This window comes from Mandrillus leucophaeus, unplaced genomic scaffold, assembly GCF_000951045.1.
Source record: "Mandrillus leucophaeus isolate KB7577 unplaced genomic scaffold, Mleu.le_1.0 Scaffold14, whole genome shotgun sequence".
Classification (NCBI taxonomy): Eukaryota; Metazoa; Chordata; class Mammalia; order Primates; family Cercopithecidae; genus Mandrillus; species Mandrillus leucophaeus.
This window is the reverse complement of record NW_012101365.1, coordinates 3,881,005-3,906,689: the sequence shown is the minus strand read 5'-3', so window position 1 is coordinate 3,906,689 and position 25,685 is coordinate 3,881,005. Positions and strand designations below refer to the sequence as shown.

Genomic DNA, 25,685 nt, shown 5'->3' with positions numbered 1-25,685 from the left:
CACAGTGTCACTGGAGCAGTGGACCCCAGCTGCCTTGTGTGGAGGCCAGGGACAGAAAGGCCTGATCAGATCACACAGTAGGTGGTTTGCAGCCACAGCTGGAATCCTGATCCTGGGACCCTCAGTCCAGGGCTCTTCTGTCTTAATAATCCCCAGGCCCAGGCGGTGGTGGGTCCTATGGCAATCCCTTTTTAATATGGTTTGTGCCATGTCTCAACTGGGAGTGACCCCAAATTATCACAGCCTGCCCCCTCCTGAGGCAGCCAAGAGGCTTTTTGTAGCTCGGGGCATCTGCTGTTGGACCCAGGGCCATCCATTGGTGCCAGGAGGCACGTCCATCCCTCCTCCCACACCGTGGCCCCCTGACTATTTGAAGGCAGGGATCCTGTGTCACGCCTGTGTGTCATCCAAACCTATTTTTAACGTCAGCTGGTTCTGCCTCTTCACGTAGCAACAGCTCTGTTTTCTCCAAGCTGCACAATTAGAGCCCCTGTTCTCCAAAACTGATTCTGTTCTGTGGTCTGCATATGAAACCAGGAATCCTCTTCCTGTCCCCTTCCCTTCTTTGAACCCCAATTCTGTCCGTCTTGGCCTTTCCATCTGGATGATGACATTCCCCCAGTCGCTTCCATTCCTGATTTGTGTCGTTAGTTTGTTGATGCTGCTGAAATTCCCTCTGGGAAACCTGGCCCCAGAGGGACCCAGGTTACTCCATAGTTTGCACAGAAGCCCCTGTCTTGCTGAAACCAGTGCCAGCCTCCCTCCCCCCCTCCCTCCCTCCCCAGGCCACCAGACAGGCGTCACTTGGAGGCTTCCTGTCTCACTTGCTCTCTGCATGTAGTCATCACAGGAGTGCCCCAGGCTCCCCTAAGTGACCTCCATTTCCCAGCTTTGAGCACATGGCTCCACCCCCAGCACATGCCTCCCACCCCCTGGTGTTTTGGGCCCTGGGCCACACAGCCTGTGTTGAGTTTCAGTCTAGGAAGTCGTCTGCGCATGCAGTTCTGCATGTGGCCCCCAAGCTGCTGCACGCCAAGGCCTGAGTATTAGGGTGGGGCAAGGAGGGGAGGGGATTTGCAGAACAAAGTACCATTTTGCAGCCTTGTAAATCAGTCAGGAGGGGTTGGCCGACCTGGCAGGAGTCCCACATTTCCCTCTGAGCATTTGTTTTTATTCAGTTTTCCAGGAGCTTCATGTGCCTAGAACTAATTTTAAAGAGAGGGTTGGAGGGGGGATCCCAGGCTAGTTTGTGAGTGAGGATAGCTGGGGTTCTTGAAATGAGGCCAGAAGATAGTATCTTGCAGGGAATGCCCCTGGACCATTGCTTCTTGAAGGAAAAGCATGAACACTGTTGTCTACTATGAGATACTTCTTTCTGTAGGTGGGATGAGAGGCCACTGGGAGTGTGGGGACTTGTCAGGTCCACTTGCTCCTGTAGTTTGGGGTACTCTGGTGGTATTGGGATTTGTTGAGCGAGCGTGAGTGTGCCTGGCTCAGGGTGAGGTGGGACAGTAGAAGTCCCCCACCATTGGCCAGAGCAGAAAGTTCTATTCCTTAGCCTGGTTTCCAAGGCACTTTCTCTTGGAAGCACCTTTCTGAGGCCGTAGGTAGGCCCCAGGTTTGAACCCTGCTTCTCTGCCCTGGAGGGTAGAGGGGGAATATCCATCTCCTGGGGTGAGACTGGTGTTGAAGTTCTCAGGTGTCCTTATGGAGTGGGATTGCGGGGCTGGTGCTAAGGTTTTCAGGTGTCCTTTTGGAGTGGGATTGCGGGGGATCTCTAGTTGCAGTGGCATGTGTCTGTCCCGTTGGAGCGTGGATGGGGTGGAGGCAGGGGCAGTCCCTGAGCCCCATGGCTATGTACCCGTGATCAGTCCTCTTCGCAAGTCTCCCTGACTGGGAATGGCGAACTTCAGGCAGTGCTCTGGGAAAGCACCTCGGAATTTTCAAGTTGACTATAGGTTTAGAGGCGGCAGGTGGCTGGAATGGGCCGCATCACCCTGTTAAGGCCTGTTTTCTGTTTAGACAAGAATTTTAAATTAGCTTTATTTGTTGTTGTTGTTGTTGTTGCTGTTTTTTAAAGTGGGAGTTACCAAACTGCATGGGTTGTTTGAGTTGGCTTTCTCGAGTCCAAAAAGTGGATAAGCGTTGGTGAGGAAGGCCTGGGCGATTGGAACCCAAATGTCAGTCACTGTTATCTGTGACTCAGGTAACAGGTCTCTGGGTAGTTTTTAATCTTTGATCACAAAATGGCCTATAATGAACAGAGAAGAGTTAAAACCCAGGTCCCCTGGAAAGAGGATTGCTGTCCTGTTCATGTAAGAGCTGCTGTTTCCAGTCCTAGCTCCCCTAGGTGTGTAGACTTAGCTGGGGAGAGCAGCTTGGAAAAAGACCCTTAATGGTCATCTCCTTTAACCCCATCATTGGATACTTGGGGAAACTGAGTCCCAGAAGGAGAAAGGGCCCTGTCCATGGGCTCCCAGCTAGGAGATCTCTAGCTTCTGAATCCAATGTTCTTTTCCCTCTTCTTCCACGGGGACTTCTAGCCCGTGCACCCACCACAGCCCTGGCATGCTGTAGACCTTGGTGAATGACAAGGGTTTTCAGGGGTTTTGGTTTTTGTGTTGTTAGAGAAAACTCGTGAGATGCTTTGCTTAGTGCCTTAGTGGAGCTCCAGCTCAAAGTTGGAAACCATCAGGAGAGGCCGGTTCCTGCAGTCTGGAAAGGCCTGGCTCCAGACGGTCAGCTTTGAGCAGGTCTTTGAATAATACACGTAGTAATCATGATCGGTCCACGGCACTCCAGCCTGGGGACCAGGTCTCTAATTATAATAATAATAATTTTTAAGTTTTTTTTTTTTTTTTTTCCCCAGTTATAACTTACCCTTATTCTAGATCCTGCCAATACACCTGCTGTATGCCTCACTTTGTGCTGGGTCTCAGAGACAGGAGAAACAGGCCCTGCGGCCGTTGAGCTGCAGGAGCGTTGGTACAGGGATTCAGTGTAATGTTGGTAAATATGGTTGGGTTGAGGGTACCTTGGTTTAGATTTTGTGAGCAAGTTATTTCTGAGCCTTTCCCAACCTCTTAACTCTTTTGTTGCCCTATACCACTGGTTGCTGCTTTTCGTTTTCTTCTTCGTACTTTTCTGTCCTTTTTTTGTTATGAGCACATGTTTGCTTCATAATCAAAGGGGAACAGCAATAACTATCAAAATTCAAGGCACAAATTTAAGCACTGCAGGACGACTTAATTTTGCTACTGGAGAAGCTTTAAATGATAAAGGCGTCTCCTCAGCTTCCTGCCCCTTAGTCACTGCTAACATGGTCTTGGTTTTTTGTCCTTCTTCATTGGAGAATAGCAAAACTCCGTCTTCCACCCCACATTTCAGAGAATTACACTGTGCATTTACTAGAACCATGGTGACCCTGGCCATTGCATTCAAAGAACCGTGGACTACCCACTACCTCCAGTTTCTAGAACCATTGACTCACTCCTGATCTCATAGGAAAATGATATCTTAGAGCGAAGGAGCCTCATAAATAAGGCAGCAAAGCACTCGCAGGTTCAAGTTTTCATTTAAAAATTTTTTGTAGGGCAGACACGATGGTTCACACTTGTAATGCCAGCACTTTTAGGGGCTGAGGTGGCAGGATTGCTTGAGGGCAGGAGTTCAAGACCAGCCTGGGCAACATAGTGAGACCCCCATCTCTACAAAAAATTTTAAAAATTAGCTGGGTATGGTGGTGTGCACATGTATTCCCAGCTACCTGAGAGGCTGAGGCAGGAGGATCCCTTGAGTCTAGGAGTTTGGGGCCATAGTAAGCCGTGATCGGGCCACTGCACTCCAGCCTGGGGACCAGGTCTCTAATTATAATAATAATAATTTTTAGGTTTTTTTTTTTAAATTATAACTTACGCTTATTCTAGATTCTCAATATGTAATAAGTCAAATACCCAAATAGCAAAGGACATGAATGATTTGCCATAAAATTAGATCTACAAGTGGCCAATGCAAACCATGGTAACTCCGAATACCAAATACCAAAGGGATACTAACTGCCAGATTAGCAGACACTGAGATTTAATGCCTGTTACTTCATTGGTTAATAGGCTGGGTGTGGTGGCTCATGCCTGTAATTTCAGCACTTTGGGAAGCTGAGGTGGGAGGATCACGTGAAATCAGCCTGGGCAACATAGTAAGACCCCGTCTCTAAAAACAAACAAAATAAACTGGTTAAATAATGGTACATAAGAAGAATGAAATTGTTAAAGGTAACACCAGTCTCTGAAAGAACCTGAAGAAAATGTAGATGGGTGTTTACCTCCCCCCATTTTTAAAACAAGTTTTTTGCTCTTGCTGCTGAGGAGTGATTGTTGGCTGTTATCACAAAAAGTTGCCATTTTCACAGAACCACTGACCACAGAGAAACAATAATGCAGCCAACAGTAATGCGGCTAATGGATAAGCTGGCGATTCCCACAAGACCCCATCTCAGATAGTGCCAGGCAGGGGTGAGGCAGGGGCAAGGCAGGGGCCCATGACCTCAGACCTCGGTAATGGGGAGATCTGCAATCCTAATTTCTGGAGATGCTTGAAACGTACAAACACATTATAGGATGGTTGGCAGGATAGCTTTTGCAGAGAGGGCTGTTTTTCTGTAAGCAGAATCATTTTGAAAAGTAACATGCAGCTTGCCCATTCTCTTCACCTGGCTCTGCTCAGCACCCACTGTATGCCCTGTACTTCTTTGTTTCTAGATTCACAGAGCTGTCTCAGCTTACGAAACACAGCCCATTCTGTTATTTTATCCCCCACAGTCCTGGTGAGGAGGTGGGACAACAGCTATCGTATTTTTTACAGGAAGCAAATTCAGAAAGTTCAAGTGGCTTGCCCACAGTCATCCCACTTACTAGTAGAGGTGACGGTGCTGAAAACCAGGTGCATTTGTTCCCAGGTCTGTTTGTTCATTTTGTTGCATGCAATGTGTTAGTGGGATTTGCACATTACCTCATTTCCTTCCATCAGAGTTGGAAGTTAGAGGTTCTGGTTCTTTTTTTTTTGGGATGGGGAGTTTTGCTCTTGTCATCCAGCTTGGAGTACAGTGGCACAGTCTTGACTCACTGTAACCTCTGCCTCCTGAGTTCAAGCGAATTCTCCTGCCTCAGCCTCCGAAGTAGCTGGGATTGCAGGTGCCCACCACCACGTCCAGCTGATTTTTGTATTTTTAGTAGAAACGGGGCTTCGCCATTTTGACCAGACTGGTCTCAAACTCCTGACCTCAGGTGATCTGCCCACCTTGGCCTGCCAAAGTGCTGGAATTACAGGCGTGAGCCACCACACCTGGTGTCTGGTTCCTATTTTACCACTGATGAAAGGAAAGAGAGTAGCTTCTTGAAGGTGGTGATGGGAGGCTGTGTTTCTAAGAGGAAAAGAGGCGTTCTGTTTCCTACCCCAAGGGGCTCATTCCTCTTCCAGAGAATCAGTCAAAACCCTGGGCGATGATAGATGACCAAGTTTCACTTTCTTAGTCATGGTGGGGTTTGGGGACCACCAAGGTTGAAGGTAGGCTTCCTGTAGGAGGAGCCCCTGGAGGCTTAGAATCAGTGGGAAGGAGCAGGGCCCAGTTCCAGGTAGGACTGTCAGACCTGCGACTTCCTCAGAGCTGGGGCCCAGGCGCCTCAGCCTCACCCCCGCCTGTGTGAGCACGGGGCCAGGCACAGACAGGCACAGATGCGCCGACCACCTTGAATAGGTTGTACACAGATCCTTTGGAAGGAGGCCAGGCTAGGGAGAGCAATGTCTGCTCACCCCTGGGAGGCATTTGTTGTGGCAGATATACCAGGCAAATGCCAGAATAGCGGCGTTTAAAGAGAAAAGGAATGACGGTCCCCCCACCTCATGAGGCCCTTCTCTCTCATGAGGCACCTAGGACCCTGTGGGGCCAAGAACACGCTCTGCCCTCCGTCACCCTCTCCAGTAGTGTTTCCCGGTTGGTCTGCTCACTTATTCATTGAGTCATGGATATTTATTGATCTTTTGCTTTATATGACATGCCAGCCATTTGCAGAGGGCACAGAAATTTATAAATCACTCCCCTGCCAAGAGCTTCTCAAGAGTAGGTGGGCAGACACGGCCCAGGGCCATATAATGCCAGGAGCAGCCACTGCACATTGGCCATGCACCCTTGCTCTGCACCGCAGGAAGTACCTTTGGCACTTTGTCTCACGCTGTCCTTGCAGCCTCTCTGAATGGTGGACATTGCTCCCCCATTTATTATTATTATTATTATTATTATTATTATTATTATTAGAGATAGAGCTGAACCTTTTGGGCTCAAGCAGTCCTCCTACCTCAACCTCCCGAGTAACTGGGACTAAAGGCGTATGCCACTGCGCCCAGCTAATTTTTTATTTTTTGTAGAGACAGGGTCTCCTGATGTTGCCCAGGCTGGTCTCGAACTCCTGGGCTGAAGCGATTCCCCTGCCTCAACCTCCCAAAGTGCTGGGATTTTAGGTGTGAGCCACCATGCCTGGCCCTCCCATTTTAGAGATGAGGAAAAAGAGCCTCGGAATTGGTTGCTTCCTCAGTGGGGGCCGCACCTGGGAATTGAGTCCAGGTCTGAGTGTATAAGCCCTACTTGCTTCCTGTCAGCGGGAACATGACACTTCCTGGGATGCTAGGAGGGATTTAAGTAGAAAGTGGCCTGTGAGGAAGGTCCACAGGGAATGCGGGCAGATGGGGAGAGCCGAGGCCAGGGGTCAGAACTCTGTGTCTCTGGTTGGGGGTTTGGCCACTAACCCTCTGCCTTATTGTCTCCACAGAGTGCAGCAGCTGCCCCGAGCCCCGTGCTTGGCAACATTCCCCCCAACGATGGGATGCCGGGAGGCCCCATCCCGCCAGGTTTCTTTCAGGTACGTGCGGGGCCCGTGGGTCTCGTGCTCCACATTATATTCCAGGCCAAGGCCCTGGGCAGGTGGGAGGGTGGGAGAGAAGTAAGTAGCTCAGTTTGCCATGGTCTAAATACAGTTGCTTTATGCTGGTTCAAATCCTTCCCTTCCCATCCCTTTCACCAGTCCTTCTAAAAGCTGAGAGGGAGAAAAAGATGGGAGAGCAGACACCTCCTGCATTGCCTGCACTTCTGCTGGAGTTTGCTTTCTTCATGCCAGCTTCGTAGGCGCGACACAGTCTGCCCCTGGCCAGGGAGGCGGTGGGGGCTGCTCCCAGGCCACTGTGGAGCTTTCTTTTAACAAAAGGCTTTAAAAAATATCAGTAAATCGTTCTTTGTTTCTGTTTTGTTGCTGCTGCTGTTGTCATCGTTTACTTTGCCTGTCCAAACTACAAACCTTAGGCGTAATCTAAAAAAAACACAAAAACCCACCATCCTGGCAGGTCTCAGAATCCTTTCCCTCTGGTTAACCACTTGATTTTTTCCGAGTGTGATCACAGACAGCATCCCACAAGCATCTGTGCCCGTGCTCTGCCCGCCACAGGCAGGAACAGATCCCACGTGGGTCGAGAGCCTGGCCTTCTCCAAGAGACACCTTGTTCGGCTTTTTCTGGGGTGTGTGAAATTGGGCTTTCTGTTTTGCCAGGTTGGGCGCGGCTGCCACCCTCTCTGCACCGCCTCCTCCATGTCTACCTTCTCCCCGGTGGTTCATGTGATTTAAGCCAACTTGAGACTGGGAAATGCCATGTTAGGGAGGTATAGCGTGCAGGGCTGTAAGGAACTTTCATGATGACACTCACGATCATAACATCTCTCATTCTTTCAAGCCTGTCGGCAGCTGAGTTTGAGAATCCGCCCGAGTTCCCCACACCTTTTGAAAGATTGGCACTCCCAGATAAGAACATGGAAAGAGCTGTTACGTGGAAAGGGAGGCAGAAATTTCTTCTGTGCAGCCCTAGAATTCACAACTAGGACCAGTGAGGCAAAGTCCAAAGACACTTTTGCTTGGTGTAGGCCAGAATTTAGCACCCGGGCTCACCCCACATCAAGGCGGGGGGCTCTCTGGCCCTAGATGCGTCTGAGCAAAGACTGACAGACATCTGTTAGGAACGTTAAAGGGGTTTCCCTCTGGGAGAGAGATGACCTGGAAGATGATTCTACTTGGCAAGGTTTTGTATTTGGGTTGGTGTTAACTCCCGAAAGAAGAGGGCTGGGACATGCTGCTCACCAGCTGAGAAGGACGGCAGTGAAATTCAGGTGTTCCCCAAAAACAGAAGTGGCAGGTCACGTGATGGTGGTAGGAGGAGAGAAAGGGACGCAGGATGGCCATCGGGAGCATTGGATGGCCACATGTGGATCTGTATGCATTCCCAGAACACTGCCAAAACTGGGGCCTTGTCCAAGGGGTGGAGATGAGCGTAGCCCCAGAAATAGGTATGTGAGCTCCAGGTTGGGACTGGACCAGGCATTGCCAGGGTCTCAGCTTGGGGCAAGGCTGCGACATATTGAAGATGGGTTGAGAGTTAGACCTTAAAATGCTGGAAACCCATGGGTCCAAGAAAGGCAGGAGCCAGTGGGGCTGCTGTTCTTCTCCCAGGGAGGAAATCCAAGGGGCCAGTGTGTGAGAGGCTCATACTCACCAAGGCAGGCATCTTCTTGGCCACTGCAGATGGCGCCCCACATCCATCAGTGGGCCTTTTCCCACTGGCATTCTGTCCAGTTGGGAATTCTTTCTAGGCTCAACATGCCATGGATGCTCTTGATGCAGTGCGGGTGTGGCTTCCCTGTCTGGTAGACCCACTCAGGTACTGTGCTTCATCTGTGTGCATCCTGATTGAGGCTGCTTGCTGGCATCTGGGTGTCCGGTGCAGATTAGACCACTATGGTAGAAAGAGGTAGACAATACCCAGTTGTATGTTTTAAAAATAGGCCATTGACTTCTATTTTGGCCTGACTCTAGGACAAGGCTCAGGTCTGCCTGATATGTGGGCAGCTCCCAACTTCCTGCTTTGGTATAATCATCCATGGCTAAGGCCTAATTCCAGACATACTTCTTGGGCCCTCCCCTGTGACGTTTGGGTTGTGTGGTCAGAAAGCCAAGACTGATTCCTGTCCTTATTTAGCCATTACTAGCCACCATCAAACAGAGGTAACTTTTGGACCTTCTTGACTTGAGGTCACCTCTGTTTCCCAGGCACGGCATGCCATCAAGAGCTGACAGGGTCATCCAGCAGACAGCAGAGAGCAATGGCTTGGCCTCTCTGCTTCCTGGGTGACGTTGGTGACTCCTTTCTCTCACTTCCCGACATCACTTCCCCATCAGTCACTTGCAGGGGGATGGGCTAGGCCAGGTACCTGGCCTGGTCCTTCCCAGCCATGATGCTGAACCGCTCAGGCTGGGGTCACTGCCAAGGGGAAAGGGTATCTCTCTGGAAGGAGGTACTGGCTGCCCATTTCCGGAGTAGGCCTGCTTACAACAGGAGTATTAGCTATTGATTGCCGGCCCCGCGCCTCACTGGTATTGCAGGCGGCCACTCTGATATTAGAAGGGGAAATAGAGATGGTATCAAGGATTTTATCTGCTACCAACAATTGCACTCCTTCCCCTGCTTGGCCAAGGCCCGGGTAGGAAACTCTGCCGCGGGATGGCTTTGCACCAGGGAGTCGGCTTGGGATGGCTGAGCCAGCTATGGCCAGACCCTGGCCTAGGGTGGCCAGCCCAGTTTTCAGGTCAGGACTTCACCCCTAGCTGGTCCTAAATGTAGAAGCCCCAGGCCTCCAGGCTGAGTGGGAGGGAGCAGCCGCCCACCTCCATCCTGGTCCCTCAGTAAGCAACACGGGGCCTTGCTTCTGCAGGCCTCTGACTGCCAGGCTTCAGCTCCTGGGGTCAGAAGTTTTGGCCGTCCACACATGAGGGTCTGCCATCAGCTTTCTCTTCTTCCACGTCCAGGTTTCCAGGGCAGGCAGTACCTCTCCGGTCCCGTGGCATGAGATGTCTCTGGTAGCAGGTTAAGGTCTGGCAGGGAGGTGCCTTGGAAATTGACCTGACCACACCTCACTGTTGGGGAATAGTGTGGGTTTCTTGGGGTGTTGGTAGAATTTAGCAACGGCATTCTACTGCTGAGTTCCTTTAAAAAAACAAAACAAAAAAAAGACTGCCCTAATATTGGCATCCCCAGCACCTGGCATGTACTAAGGACGCAGTAAATGTTTGAACTGAGTTTATTTGTATTGCTCACGTTACAGAACGGGAGCCCAGGCAGCCCCAAAGCACCAGATCCAACATTCTGATCAGGGAGGGCCTAACAGGAAGCTGGCTTGGGAGTTCAGGAGTGGTGTTCTGGTGTTTTGCAGCAGGGAAGGACAAAGAGGACTTGGCCGCATACTTGCTGAGTGACCTTGGGCAAGTTGCTCCCCATCTCTGGACTCTAGTTTTCTCACCAGTAGATGGAGCAGGCTGGACCAGGTGGTCTCTGAGGGCCCTTCCAACTTTGATTTTCTGCTTTGGATCCAGATGGATTTTACATAATCAAACAGTGGCGTTTTTTTTGTTGTTGTTGTTTTTTTCCACGCAGCTTAGCTTGGTTGGGCTGCACATCTGGCAAACCCAGCTTAACTTTGGCCAGTCTCACTGATCTGGGTGGGTCCCCTCGTTCCTTGGTCCTTAAGGGGGGCACTGTCCAGTAAGAATTTCTAAGTTCCTTGGCCCTAAGGTGGTCCTAAGGAGGGCACTGTCCAGTAAGGATTTCTAAGTCCAAAACGGGACTCATAAGAGGGCAGGGGTCATGGAGAACTGAGAATTGGGTACAGGCTGTTTTTCTTCTTGTTTTGTTTTTAAATTCCAATAATTGTTTTCAGTTACATAGTGTTTTTAAACATGCAACTTACTTTCATTTTCATCAGTGTTTCTGCAGAGAAGGCATGCAGATTGGAAAAGTGAGACTCAGAAAGGTGAATGACTTGCCCGAAGTTAACCGGGGGCTGTAATCAGAGTCTAAACCCAGATTTCCTGGTTCCTCATGGGGTGCTCTTCCACAAACACTCCAAAGTCCAAATGTAGATACACATCTGATTGGACGGTGGAAGCAGGGAGAGTAGAGAATTAGAGAAAAGGTGGGAGAGACCAAAAGGAGATAGACAAACTATAACTCTTATCTAAAGAAGTAGCAAATAAGTTTCCATTCAAATGCCAGCTCTGCTTGATGTGTGGTGGCTGCTCAGAACACCGTGAGAATGATTCTGAAGCTGTTTGTCAACAGATAGTGACTGGCAATGTCTACCATGAACGTGAATGTGTCAGTGGTGGTACACGTCCTATTTGCCATCCATGATCTAGTCCAAGCTTCTCATTTGTAGATGGGGAAATGAAATCACAGATGGAGAAAGGACTGTGGTTATGACTGTCATTGGCCATCTCTGATATGCAAGGCATGGGGCTTGGTTCCAGGCTCGAACTGAATCAACCATAGTCTGCCCACAGGAGCAGCCAGCCTAGCAGAGAGACTGACAGGTAATCCATGCCCTGTGGCAGGACAGAGGACAGGCCTGCCTGCCTGCCAAGCTGAGAAATCAGGAGGGCATTCCTGGAGGCAGTGCAGCCCTGGCCGAGATGGTGTCTGGAATGAGATGGTTGACAGGCGCTCAGCGGGAGATGAGGCTGGAGAGGTTGCCGGGCAGTTGTTGAAGGACCTTGTTGAGTGTGGGCTTGATCCAGTGGGCAGTGGGACACCAGGGCAGCACTCTGGGCTGGATAATGTCTTGGCCAGATCTGTGTTCCAAAACAGTTACTCTGCAATTGTTCCAGTGGCTTCGTGGAGACAGGGACTTGGGCACTGTGGCCGGTGCTCAGGAAGTAGCTGACCACCTTTTTTTTTTTGGAGACAGAGTCTCACTGTGTCACCCAGGCTGGAGGGCAGTGGCGATCTTGGCTCACTGCAACCTCCGCCTCCCGGGTTCAAGTGATTCTCCTGCCTCAGCCTCCTGAGTAGCTGGGATTACAGGTGCTCGCCACCAGGCCCGGCTGATTTTTGTATTTTTAGTAGAGATGGGGTTTCACCATGTTGGCCAGGCCGGTCTCAAACTCCTGACCTCAAGTGATCCGCCGACCTCAGCCTCCTCAGGCTGGGATTACAGGCCTGAGCCACCACGCCCAACAGGAAGTAGCTGACCATCTTGATGATGGATGCTGCGTGACAGGGACCCAGCAGAGGTCACAGGGTTAAAGACTGCCTTCTCTGGAAAAGTCCTGGAGGAGGGGTCCCAGCTCCTGTTGCCAAAAGCTTAGCTCATCATGCTTTGAACATCTAGATACTTGCCACCTTGGTGAAGGATATTAGGGACTTGCCACCTTGGTGAAGGATAGTAGGGAGTATTTGACACATCCCTTTCTGTTGAGTCCTCATTCCTGCCAGCCAGGCCCACCAGCCTTAGAAAGATGTTGAGGTTCCTAGAGAACCCTTCCTATTAGTTTTGGGGAGAGGACAAGGAAGAGCAAATACTGTGTGTAGCCCAAGAGCCAGAGATATGACCCAGACAGTAAGAGGGGAGAGAAATATGCATGACCCAAAATCTTTCCTCATCTCCTGCAGAAGTAGCTGGGGTTTCTCTGGGAGAAGGGCAGCCTCCTGAGGGCTCTGATGACTGTCTAGAGAACCTGCCATGTACTCAGACATTCCCCTGTGAGCCCTCAGCCCCAGATCCCAAGTCCTTCAGAGAAGAGAAAAGGGAAGCCAATTTGAATCATTGCATGGAAGACATTTCTGTTATCTGCCAAATTAATGATGAAGTGGTGAGCTGCTTGACAGTGGTGGTAACTAAGCAGTGGCAGGATGCCAGTGGAGAGCCTTGGGCACTGTGAGCTGTGGGGTGGGTGATGTGTTCACAGGGAGGGTCAGAGCCCAGTAAATGAGAACATACCCCTGGCAGCAACTGGGGCAGTTCCCAAAAGCTGAGCCAAATGCTGTCCATTTCCTGCCCTGCTCTCCAGCGGGAAGCAGGAGCCAGCAGAGGGAGCGGACATTCCTCCTGCCAGAAAGTTGCTGTGGCAGGAAAGGCCTCTCTGTGCTGACGAGGACAAGTTTTGTGACAAGTGGAGACTTGGGAAGAATTAAACCACCTTGTTTGCTTTTGGTTTCCAAAGCCTGTTACCGGGGTGCCGGGGTCCCTACCCATCTGACAGATGGTGAAGTGAAGGCAGGGCAAGGGGAAGGAGCTAAGCCCGGATCATGTGAGACCTGGACAGGCTTGCTTGGTCGTCCCTTAGCCCCTCGGTCAGACATGGTGTGTAAGGGCAGGGACCTGTCAGCCACCCAAGAGGTAGCCACGGACCCTGCCCTCAAGGGGCTCGTAGTCTGGTGGAGGGGGCAGGCAGTGACTGTGCCACGCTGGAGAAGTTGACAGGAAGAATACTGTCGGGGCCAGGCGCAGGGCACAGCCAGTATGGCTTGTCTGGGGAAGCCTCTCCGAGGGGCTGACATTTGGACTGAGGAGGAGGAGGCAGTTGGCAGTGAATAGGGGTGGGGGAGTGTGCCAGGCGAGAGGGAGCCTGTGCCAAGATGTGATGTGACGGGGCAAGTTTGGGGCAGGGGCCTGGATGGCAGGCTGGTGTGTAGAGATGGAGCCAGGAATAGACACAGGAAGGACTTAAAGTTGGGGAGAGCCATGGAAGGTTCCTAACAAGGGGAGCAACGCAATCCCAGGAAGAGGCTCCATGGCCTGGAGGGGCTGGGCCCTTGGCCGGCTGGCCAGTGTGGAGTCCAGCTGCAGTCCCCTCTGGAGGTGGCTGTGACCCGAGCAGGAGTGGTGGCTGGGTGAGACTGAAGGCAGCTTCCTTGCCTGTGGCTGGTGGCCTCTAGTGGATGTTGGAACCTAAAGGAGACCCAGCTTGCTGCCTGCATAGATCAAGGGCAGGAGGCAGGTGTAGCGGTGAGAGGCCGAGGCTGGTGCTTGCTCTCTCAGCAGACCCCTTACCTGGGGCTGCCCAGCCTAGCCCTCCCCACCCATCCCAGATAGTGCTCTCAGGCCTGAGAGTTGAACTGTCTGACACCCTCTTATGTTAATAGTTGCTGGTGGAAGCACTCTCCAAGTTAGAAAAGCTGTCCCCTGCTGTGATTTCATTTGACTCTATGAGATAGTCCTGAGAACCATAGCATTCCCACCGTATAGATGAGAAACTGAGGCTCAAATTGGCCAGTTGCTCAGGAAGACAGGCCTGGATGGGGCTGTGGGATCCGCAGCTTCTTGATAACTGCCTGTCTGTGGGGGAATAAAACCCCCTCCCCATTCTGGGCCTCCCCTGGCCCTGTCTGCTTCCCTGCAGGTGGGGGAGTCTGTCTTATAGATGTGGCCTCCTACTGGGGAGGAGGACAGAGGTGCTGTGTCAGGGGTGGATGTGTTCGCTCCTCCAGGGGACAGAAGCACCACCCCCTCCCGCTCCTCCGCCATGCTGTCCGCCTCCAGACTGACAGAAGGCAGGGTCACCCCTGCTGAGAAGGATTAGAGAGGAGGCGGGGCGCCCCAACTGCTGGGCTCCAGGCCACAGTTGGAGGTGGGGAACCACTGCTCTTCCCCACCCCCAGGCCCCACCTGTTCCAAACTGGCTTGGCTCTGGGAGCAGCAGCCCCTCCTCTGGTTACTGTGATGAAGCCCATTGCAGGCTCTTAAGTCTGAAGCCCCCTGTCCTGGGAGTGGGACACTCTGGTTGGAGTCCAGCCCTGTTGCCAAATCCCTGTGTGTTTTCAGGGAGCCAGCCTTCCCTCTCTTGGCCTTAGCTTGCTCCCCTGTCCAGTGAGGGAGTGCTGGCCACTCTGAAGCACATGGGTCTGGGCTGGTCCTGCCCTCCACAATCTCCTGGCCAGTGAAAAGAGGCCTGGGGCAGAGGAGAGGGAAGAAAGCCTTTTTTTGCTTGCCAACACCTCCCCTGCAAAGGTCAGGCTGTGCTCCCCTCCCTGCCCGGCAGCCAGCCTGGTGCCTAACGTCTGCCCAGCGGCAGATGACCGGCACTGGGGCTCCTAGCAACAGTGGACAAAAGGTTACTCCTGACGTGCCAGGCTGCCTCAGCGGCGGCTGGCTCAGCCCGGTCGCCCTCCCTCTTAAATAGGAAAAAAAGTTGTGGGCCTGACTTGTGTGCGTGCCTGTGTGCACGCATGCCTGTGTGCACGCATGTGGACATGTTTGTGTCTGCACACTCGAGCCGCCTCTCCCTCCCCCTGTGAAAAACGTGAACTCCACATGTAGCGCCGTAACTCTCACTGATGAAATGGAAAGTTGAACATAAATCAATGTCTGCTGCCCAGTTAGCTATGCATCAGCAGGCAGCGCCTGGGAGATTTGCTCGGTAACAAAGCACCCAGCGGCTGCTTGGGCCTCGACTGCCCCCTAATGCAGAGCCAGCCCCTTGCCACAGAGCCCCGCTGGGCTACACACCACCTCCTCCTGGCCTCCCAAGCCCGGGATGGGACTCTCACTCCCCTCTTTAACCTTTTGAGGCAGGGAATGGGGAAGGAGTCTCTGACCTCTTGGATTTGGGAGGCCTGGACCCTGTTCTTGCCGCGGCTCCTGGCCGAACCCTCAGTGGGGCTGTAAACTGACTCCTGACTCTGGCTTCTGTGGATCTGATACTGGAAGGATGGGTGTCAGTAGCTGCCTTCACCTCATGCTTATTAAGAGCTTGGGCTGGTTTATCCTTTCTCCTTTGGACCTGAGTTTTTACTTTGCATTTTCTTAGAGTGGAGTGATTTTTCCCTGTGCCTGGAAGCTGCTCTGCCGCAGGTTGGCAGCTCTCCCAGCACGGTGCCGTGGCTGCTTCCCCTGCCCCCACGAGGTCCTTCTGCCCCTCACAGGGGGACGGGAGTGGAGACTCCTGCGGGGCTGGAGAGTACTTTTGTTTTGTCTCTTCATAGCTGACTGAGGGGTGGACTCTCTTTTTGCTCCTGTCCCCACCTACCTTCTCAGCAAATTGTACTGAGGTTTTTCTCAGTAAAAAAAGAGGTCAGATTCCTTAGTCCTTGTAGCAGAAGAGGTTTGAGGAAGATAATTCCAGCAGAATCCTGTAATAACACGCCTCGGCATGACATGGATCAGGATAGACCCCCTGAGTAAGCTCATGCCACTGTGGGAGGAACCTGCCCTTCAAGGGAGTCTGGGCTGGGCTCTGGGCCCAGGCACTGCCCTGGGGGTCAGAGGCCGTTCCAGCATCTTGCTCAGTGTGAGGCACTGTTCTGAGTGCAGGGACCCACAGTATGGGGTCAGGTTCATGTCCTGTTTCTGCCTAAGTTAACTCCCAGGCAGCCTCTCCCTGAAACATTCCCTCTCCGAAAGACGGCCTTAGAATCCATGAAGCTCCTGGGCCAGGCCTGCCTGTGATCCTCTAAACGTTTCTCTCAGAGAAGCCCCATCTCAGGCCAGGCATGGTGGCTCATGCCTGTAATCCCAGCCCTTTGGGAGGCCGATGTGGGCGGATCACCTGATGCCAGGAGTTCGAGACCAACCTGACTAACATGGTGAAACCTCGTCTGTAACGAAAATAGAAAAATTAGCCAGGCATAGTGGCACGCGACTGTAATCCCAGCTACTCGGGAGGCTGAGGCAGGAGAATCGCTTGAACCCAGGAGGCAGAGGTTGCAGTGAGCCGAGATCACACTACTGTACTCCAGCCTAGATGACAGAGCAAGACTCTTTTTTTTTTTTTTTGAGACAGAGAAGAAAAGAGAAAAGAAAAGCCCCATCTCTTGTTTCTTGCTCAAGACCAAAGAGACTGGGGACGTGGTGGGGTAGAGGGGCACACACATAGGGATGGGAGGGCACCCAGCTCGGCGTCAGGAAGGCCACAGAATGGCTATGAACAGGGTCTTTGGAGCATGATGACCCTGCACTTGGCTGGCAGTGTGATCCTGGCAGTGACCCAACCTCTTCAGGCACTGTTTCCTCAGCTGTGCTGTAGGAACAATCATGCAGCAAATCATACTGTGTCCTTTTTGGAGCTCTGGTGAGGATTGACTATACATATAAAACTGTATTCAGGCCACACATGGTGGCTCCCACCTGCCAATCCCAGCACTTTAAGAGGCCGAGGCAGGAGGATCGCTTTCGGCCAGTTTGAAACCAGCCTGGGCAACGTAGACCCTGTCTCTACAAAAGAAAAATAAAAAACTTAGCGAGGCTTGGTTGCATAGACTTGTAGTCCCAGCTACTCTGGAGGCTGTAGTGGGAGGATGGCTTGAGCCCTGGAGATTGATACTGCAGTGAGCCTCAATCACACCACTGCACTCCAATCTGGGCAACAGAGTGAGACCCTCTCTCAAAAGAAACTCAGAAATCTATGTTCACATCAGTAGTGGTTTATTACTGCTGTGGAAAGATGACTGGGCTTCAGGATCCGTGTTGACCAGCAGCTGAGCCTGGAGCTCCCAGCATGCCAGTCAGCCCATCTGTCCCTTCTGTCTTGGACAGGCCGGTGCTGGGTCCCATCCCTCCTTCACCTTCTGTGAAGGTGGTCTGTCCTTCCTGGCGGCCTCTGGTGTCACACAGCCTGGGTGGGTACATGGGTTCCCTTGAGAAAGTCAGTTCGCCTCTCCGAACCTCAGTTGCTTCATCTGGTAATTGGGGGCAGTGATAGCCCTGCCCTCTTAGGTCCACTGCGAGAATGCTGTGAGATGATATGTGTGAAGCCTCACCTGGTGTCTGTGCTGGGTTGACTCTCGAGACCTTAGAGTTGTTGTAGGCATGTCTGGGACTGTTCTTTTCTAGAGACCCAGGTCTTTCAGTTTACCCAAGAGCAAGAGCTGCCTCAGGGTTTCTTCTCTTTCCAGAAGGGAGTCTTAGGGGCATGACACAGCCTTAGTGACACTGATGTGTGGAAGAGGTTCTGGGTATTTTTGAGATCCGCTAGCTAAGTGTTTAACCCTCCAGTTTGACCAACATATTTGGCATGCCTAAGCACCAAGCCCTTTTTGACCCTTTAACACGTTACTTCCCTTCATCTTGTCCACCTGATTTACCTCCCTTAGCCCCTGCCACCTTGACTCCTAGTGCCCTGCTCCACTGCCCAGGAGCTGCCCAGGGAGGTCGAGGCTGGGAGGCAGGTGTTGTGTGTCTGGGAGCCTCTGATTCTTTTCCTCCCAGGCTTGGTACCATGAGTTTGATGGAGACCAGCTCTGACCTGGGGAGCTGCGTCTCAGCTGTGCGCCTGTGTTCTCTGCTGAATTTCACCTGAGTATCATTTGAGTTTGCGTTCCCCACCTGTAAAACAGAAGCAGCCCTCCCTGGTTCATCAGCTATGCCTTATACCAGCGTAAGGTGTGTGGTCAGAATGAATGGCAGATGGGAAATCCAACAAGTGCTCCTTCCCAGAGGCTGGCATCTGGTCATTCCTTCCTTCAGCACACATTCACAAGCCACGGCTTTCTGCCCAGCCCCACTGGGCTCCCAGGGTTGGGAGGCAGGGCAGCCTCTGACCCCCACGCGGTCATAGTCCACAGGGCAGACCTAGGCTAGGCGAACCAAAGGTGAGCATGTGGCTCATTCTCCTCTGTCAGGTGCTTTTCCTATCAGTGGTGCCCCTTCATTAGAAGAATGAAGTCAGAGCTCTTCGTGGTCTAGCCCTTCTACCCTCGCCCCACTGTTGGACCAGCTATTGTTCCACAGGACAAGCACCAGAGCTGCTGGCTCTCAGACCTGGCCTCTGCCCCTCCATCAGTCTACTGGGGAGTTCTATGGGCTGTAGCCTTCTCCTCTCCCCTTCTTGAAACTTCTTCCCTCTCAGGTCACTTTTATTCAAGAAGACTTCGACGAAGTCTTGGCCTTTCCTTGTCTCAAGGTCAAAAAATGTTGTGCCCAACATGTGTTAATCTAGTTAAGTTCCTCTTCGCTAGGTTAATTGTAGTAGCCAATACCGGGGAACTTACTCTGGAGTTGTAGAAAAGGTCCAAGAGCTATAGAAACTTCAGTCTGTTTTGGGAAGTAGCTTTACCTTCCTGGACCACAGTGTCCCCACCTGTAAATGCAGCAGTGTTAGAGAGCGTGGATGTGAGAGTCCAGTGATGAGCAGAAGAGACCTGGCCCCTGTCTTCTGGGCCATCAAAGGCTTTGGGGACAAAAGAAATGGGGGACTACTTCTCGGGCCAGATGACTCTGGTGGAGTTTGCTGAAGAGTACCCAGTATCAGGTGGGGTTTCTTTTGTTGAGGGGCATGCTTCCAACCCCAAGACCAGCTCAGATTAGGACAGCTTACGTGTTGTAGGCAAGAGGGGAAGCTCCCTCGGCTAATAAGCTCCCTGTGTGGGGTAATAAGGAGCGCTGAGCCAAAGAAAGGCGGTTTCTGATGGATTCCACGAGGCAGGGCAGATTCTGAGCCACAGCTTGGTGTAATAACAGCTACCCTTGGTAAGGGCTGAACTAAGTCCTTGACTCCTGATATCTCAGTTAGTAGTTCTTTGTGAGACAGGTAGGGTGACCGCATTTTACAAGGGAGATAAATAAGTTTGAGAGGGAACTATACGCCAGGCTCCAAGCCCCATGAATCTGGGGCTTTTCCAGCAGCACTACAGAGCTGCTTCTCATTTTCCGCCAAGTTTGCCAGGTATTGTTGCACCTGCCCGTGTGACCGTGGGCCTGACCTCCCAAACCTGTGTCTCCCAGAGTCCTGGTTCTTCCCTGCTCCATCCTGTTGCTTCATCTTAACAGAGGACGGAGGAAGAGGTCTTGGGCCATTCCCCAAGCTTCTCAGGGAAGAAGAGGCATGAAAAACCACCCAGTCGTCCAGGGGGCTGCAGGACTAAAAGGGAAAAAACTGGGCAGACCTTGCTGTTTCATCCTTAGCCCTCTTCTGCTCAGTGGGCAACTGGGGTTGAATTAGGGGCATTCTGGATTTGTGGTTTCTAAGGCCCTGCAGCCCCCCTTCCTAGTTGGATATAATGAATCATTGCTTTTTGGAACTGTCTGGGGTAAAAGGGCAGGGCAGGAAGGCTGTGTGCACCCGTGTGTCAGGAGAGCTTAAAGTAGAGCAGGAATTCTCTGGGTGGATGAGGCAGTGCCTTTTTAATATGCACCTCACCTTCGCTGTGTTGTCGTGATGAACAGTGGAGCCTGAGCAGTGGCGGAGGCCGGCGGGCAGGAGTGGAATGTGTCTTTGCAGCACTATCCATTTTCAGAGCAAAAGGAAATCTTTTCTGGGGGGAGAGGATCAGTTTGGCAAGGCCACGTTCACCCCATGTTCCAGAGTACTGGAGTGGGTCTGGATTCCGGGCCCATCTCTTCCTCCCCAGGTTTGTCTTTCCTGTACCAGTAGAGGTCGGGCAGAGAGAGGGGTGCTGTCTGGACTCTCCCCTGGGGCACAGGATTCCCAGCTTCTGTGCCAGCATTAAAGAAGGCTGAGAGATGGGCATGGTGGCCCATGCCTGTAGTCCCACCCACTTGGGAGGCTGAGGTGGGAGGACTGCTTGAGCTCAGGAGTTAGAGGCCAGCCTGGACAACATAGCAAGACCCTGTCTCTAATTTTTTTTTTTTAAATAGAGCTGGCTGTGCAGGACTGGGATGTGACTTAGCGCAGCAGGTAGGATGGAAGGAATCACTCACAGATGGGGATCTAATAGGTTTCCAACTTGAGAGAGGGCATAGAAACATCTTTGGAAAGGAACAGAATAGATATGTGATTCCCAAGATACAGATCGCATTGCTGTTTCCTTGATCAAGCCCCCAGATGTTAGTATCCTTCCCCTTGGCCTGGTGGTCCCATCCCCACCATCTGGTGCATAAAGTCCTCTAGAACCACACCCAAGCCTGCCTTTGGGCTGCATAAATGCCATCCTCGCGGTCCAGAATCCCCTTCCTTTTCTCTGCCAGGAGACACCTGTTCATTCTGCAAGTCCTGCCTAAATGTGACTGTTCTGTGGTCACTGCTTCCTCCTCCCCAGTGCACTGGTACCTCTGCCTCTGTTAAAGTGTTGCACCCTGGTCTCCCTGGCCAGCCTGGAGCTCTTTAGGGAAGGGCAGAATACTGCTTGTTCACGTGTCTCCAGCATTTAGCTCAGGGTAGTGGGACCTAGTGCCCGGTTAGAGTGACTGCTGGGTAGAGGTGGGCTCTGCCCATGTGTTCTGGATATTGAGCTGTGTTCTTGAAAAGAGTGCCCCGTTGTATGGATACACGTGGACATACACGGAGAATCTCCTGCAGGAAAGCCCTCCTTAAGCATTGAGTGGCTGGAGGCAAAGTCGTGTCTCTCATACCTATCTGCCCCTTCCCAACCACAGCCATTCGAGGTGGAGCCTTTTCCTGCCTGAGATGACCCCAGAGAATCCAATTCTTTGTGAATTCACACCACAGGAAGGGTCCAAACAGTTTGAACCTGCCAAAAGAACTCAAGGCTGGGATTCAAGCTCCCAGAATATTTGTGCTGGCAAACAAGGGAAGGGCTTCCTCCCCAGCATTGTGGCAAGAATGAAATTGGGGAGACCATCAGCAAGGAGGGTTGTGACCAGCTAGCTGGGCGTGAGCACTGGGTTTTGTGTTCTGATGATGCACTGTCACTGTGTTCAGGAGCAGTGGCCAAGAGACCCAGGGCTCATTGATTGGTGAGCATGGAAGGTGTTGGTGTGGCAGCCGAATTCATGTGTGCCGATGCCTGGCCAATGCTCATTCTGTTTGTCCTAAGTGGCGTACATCTTGGCTCTGATGATTAATGCCTTAATGTCACTATAGTTCAGTTTTCCCCCTTTGTAAAATGGGGTTACCTTTTGTTTCATTTGCCTTACAAGAGAAATGTGAGGTTAAAATAAAAGTGCAGCACTGTTTTGTTTTTCCTTGAGAATTAAAGAAGACTCCAGTTTTTTCCCTCTTCAGTCTTGAGGACCATCATCCAAATCAGGGGTCTGCAGACTTTTTCTGTGAAGGGACAGGTAGGAAATATTTTAGACTTTGTGGGCCATCAGGTCTTTGTAAGCAGCCGTGGACAGAACACGAGTGAGGGTGGCTGTGTTCCAACAAAACTGTATTTGCACTGTGTTCCAATAAAACTTTATTTACATTGTATTCTAATTGAACTTAATTTCCAAGAACAGGTAGCAGGCTAGTTTGGCTCTTGAGCTGACTGTAGCTCAGCCTGGTGGCTGTGCTCTTGGGGTCTTTGTGCTGCAGCCAAGACCAGCCTTCGCCCTGGTATGCAGCTTGGTGTGAGGGACCCAGCCTAGACTTTGGAAGCAGGTTGGACCTGGAACCAGTCCAGTGAGCTCACATCTCTGAGGCTCAGTCTTCCTATCTATCATGGCAGTCGCAGTCCAGGCGCTGAAGAAAGGAGCTGGCGAGCAGTGTGTGGAGGAGCTACGCATTAGGTTTTGGACACTGCCTATACTTTCTTTTTTTTTTTGAGACAGAGTCTGGCTCTGTCGCCCAGGCTGGAGTGCAGTGGCCGGATCTCAGCTCACTGCAAGCTCCGCCTCTCGGGTTTACGCCATTCTCCTGCCTCAGCCTCCCGAGTAGCTGGGACTATAGGCGCTCGCCACCACGCCCGGCTAGTTTTTTGTATTTTTTAGTAGAGACAGTGTTTCACCATGTTAGCCAGGATGGTCTCGATCTCCTGACCTCATGATCCACCCGTCTCGGCCTCCCAAAGTGCTGGGATTACAGGCTTGAGCCACCGCGCCCGGCCAAGACACTGCCTATACTTTTCATTTGCCATGTTTCCTCCCTTTGTTTGGGAAACCATCACTTGCTGATTCTTTTCCTCCAGGAGGCAAGTGAGCTTCATGCCTGGTGAGCAGAGCCTTCACTGAGCAGCCCCTGTTCATGCCTCAGCAGGGCTGTCCAGGGAAGCCAGATTCCTAATGGTGCAAACCCTGCACCCTCACTGTCTGCCCAGTGCTCCCCTGTCTCCTTGGAGAGACTGCTGGGAGGAAGGGAGGTCAGCTGGGGCCTTTGTTCACATGGAAATCGATGAACCATTTGTTCACCTTTGCAAGGAATGGAACCTTGGTGGCTGTACGGATCCCTGGTATTTATGCAGAAGTGACTATAAAGGGGGAGATGCAGTACATTCCTGCTTTCTCTAATTAGTAACTTCCCCACTATCCCAGGAAGATGGTCCACACCATTGCCAGACCTCTAAACCCAGCCCCCTCCTTGTCCTCTCCCCACAGAGGGCCATTGATTGTCATGGGCTCTTCTGCTGAGTAGCCAGGAGCTCCACCTGACTGTAAGCTCTTGGAGACCATGCAGAAGCCCGGGCAGCTGTGTGGCCCAGCTCAGCCCCCTGAGGACCCACCTACTGTGCATGTGCCAGGCCCACACTGGGTGTGCAGGCAGGCAATTTAGTCGCCTTCTGCCCTCAAGTTGGTGTCTCAGCCCCAGCTGTGGCCTGTAAACACACACGGTCATACACACCCTACACGCACACACACCCTTCACACACACACTCCCTTCAAACACACCCCTCTCCAAGCCATGCCAAGTTCATTCCCATGGGTTGAAACGAGGAAATAAGTTTTCCTCCAAAGAGCTGCATGTAAAATTGACTTACTTTCCCTTCCTTCCCTTGTCTGGTGGTCAGCTTCCCTCTCCTCGGGGGCTGTGGGTGTGGCAGACCATGGTGACAGATTCCGGATGTCCGTGGCACCTGAGCACACCTTGGCCTTCTCCCCAGACTGAGCTTACGGCATTTTCTGTCAGTATTTGTGACCAAGGAGCAAATTGGATTGTCTGTCAAGTGCCTTTTGCTGTGTGTAATTATTGTAATTTTATATTCACTCAATTAAAGTGACACACCTAACAGGCAGATTACACAGGCCACCAGTACCGCAGGTCCTCTGTGTCCCGCTGCTGTTCGAGAAAACCCACTCCTTCAGCCTCTGCAGACCAGTGGCCAGTGTCCTAGGAGTCAGGAGGGACGAGGATGTGTGGAGTGTTTTATCTCTTAACAACCTAAAACCTCAAGTCCCCTTTCCGCAGCAGCCATCTGTGAAGACAAAAGGCAGATTTGGCCGGGTGGTAATGGCTTCTGTCTGGGTAGCTGTCAGCAATTTACAGAGAACTCTCATAGCTTTCGTGACCCGTGAGAGAATCATAGCCTATGCTCCCCACCTCGCTTTAGGGATGTGCTGCCCAAGACCCAGGGCGACAAGGCTAGGACTCCAGCCCCAGTGCTTTTTGGGTTTTTGGGACCAGTGCCCTCGGTACAGGTCACAGCCTGTCCTCACATATGCCCCTCCCAGGCAGGCTCTGAACCCAGAGAGCCAGGACTTTAGTCTCAGCTTTGTTTCTCTGCAAGCTCATGATTTCTAGACAGGTGTAGGCAGATTTGAGGAATATGGGTGGCATTTGAGGAAGAAGCAGTGAGTTTGGGGAGTATTTAACTTAACACATAGCTTATTTTCTCCTTGAAAAAATTGGTATAGGTTTGTTTTGTTCTTGTTGTTGTGTTTTGTTTTGTGTGCTTTTTTGGGTTTGTGTGTTTTTTTATTTTTTATTTTTTGAGACAGGTCTCACTGTCATCCAGGCTAGAGTGCAGTGGCATGATCACAGCTCACTGCAGTCTCCACCTCCCTGGCTCAAGGGATCCTCCTACCTCTGTCTCCTGAGTAACTGGGACCACAGGCACACAACACCACACCTAGCTAGCTTTTGTATTTCTTTTATAGAGGCGGAGTTTTGCCATACTGTCCAGGCTGGTCTCAAACTCCTGGGCTCAAGCAATCCTCCTGGCTCGGCCTCCCAAAATGCTGGATTACAGGTGTAAGCCACTGTGCCCAGCCTGTTTTGTTTTGTTTTTGTTTTTTGGTTTTATTTTTAAGGAGCTATCCTCCATCCAGCTCCAAGCATCTAGCTCAGAAGACCAACTTCGTCACCCTTTTGGTAGTAACTTTTCTTCCTGGTTCGTATGAGCCCCAGAGTGTTAGCTGTGCCTGCCCGGGGGCTTGTTGGGTCTTGCCCCTTGCCCGTGGCAGTGTGGCCCCTGCTGCCTCAGCCCTGCTGCTCTGCTTGGGCCCTGCCCCGAGGTACCTGTGGGGTGAGCGGCCCAGCCTGGAGGGGTCCACATGGCACCCCCAGATATGGAGTGAGGAAAGGCTCCGTGTTTAGAGAGCACTTGAAGGGCTGGAGCAGGAAAGGCTTCATGAAGAAAGATACGTGGTCTTTAGCAGACCTGACGAGGTGAGGCCAGACGTCAAGCTCTTGCTTTCCTTGTAAAGGGCAGGTGAGTCGCCACAGGAGCAGGAGGATGGGGACCAGGACTGGGGACCCTGTGTGCCTCGCACTGCCAGCTGTGCCACAGCCCTGCAGCATTTGTGGAGTAGTCCTTGTTTCCTTTATGAGGGCAGTGAGGCTCAGAGCCGTTGGGAAACCAGACTCTCGGAATGAACCAGAGGAGCTGGGATTGGACCCCAGGCCTGCATAATGGTGGGCGCTTCCTGTCACACCACAACTTGCCTCTCCAGGACAGCTTCAGATGAAGTGCAGGGACTTAGCTGGAGCGTGCGGGAGGGTTGGGGGTCCTGCTGATGGTTCTGAAATGTTTTTCCGCGGGGTCCTTGAATCCGTTTTGCAGTGGGAGTGCTCTGCTCCCCACGGTGTCAGTGTGGGTAAAGGCTTTTTCACTAACCATCAGTGTCCACACTTGAGATTTTTTGTGAAATGGCCCAGTGTTTGCCTCGATCACACCCATAACAGAGCCTCCTGGGCCCTGCCTAAGTGGCTCTCAGGAGCTGCTGGATGGAACACCACCCAGTGCTGAAATTACAGGAGAAAGAATAATAA

General features: G+C 51.9%; 1 protein-coding gene across 2 annotated transcripts in view; it reads left to right on the top strand.

Moving 5' to 3' along the window:
• SSBP3 (single stranded DNA binding protein 3) overlaps nt 1-25,685 on the top strand; it is a 200,671-nt gene that overhangs the window by 140,553 nt on the left and 34,433 nt on the right. For both annotated transcript variants that reach the window (XM_011973820.1, XM_011973821.1), the window contains one exon: nt 6,822-6,911. In XM_011973820.1, coding sequence (XP_011829210.1) covers nt 6,876-6,911 — 36 coding nt within the window. In that variant the 5' untranslated portion in view covers nt 6,822-6,875. The remainder of the gene's footprint in view (nt 1-6,821; nt 6,912-25,685) is intronic.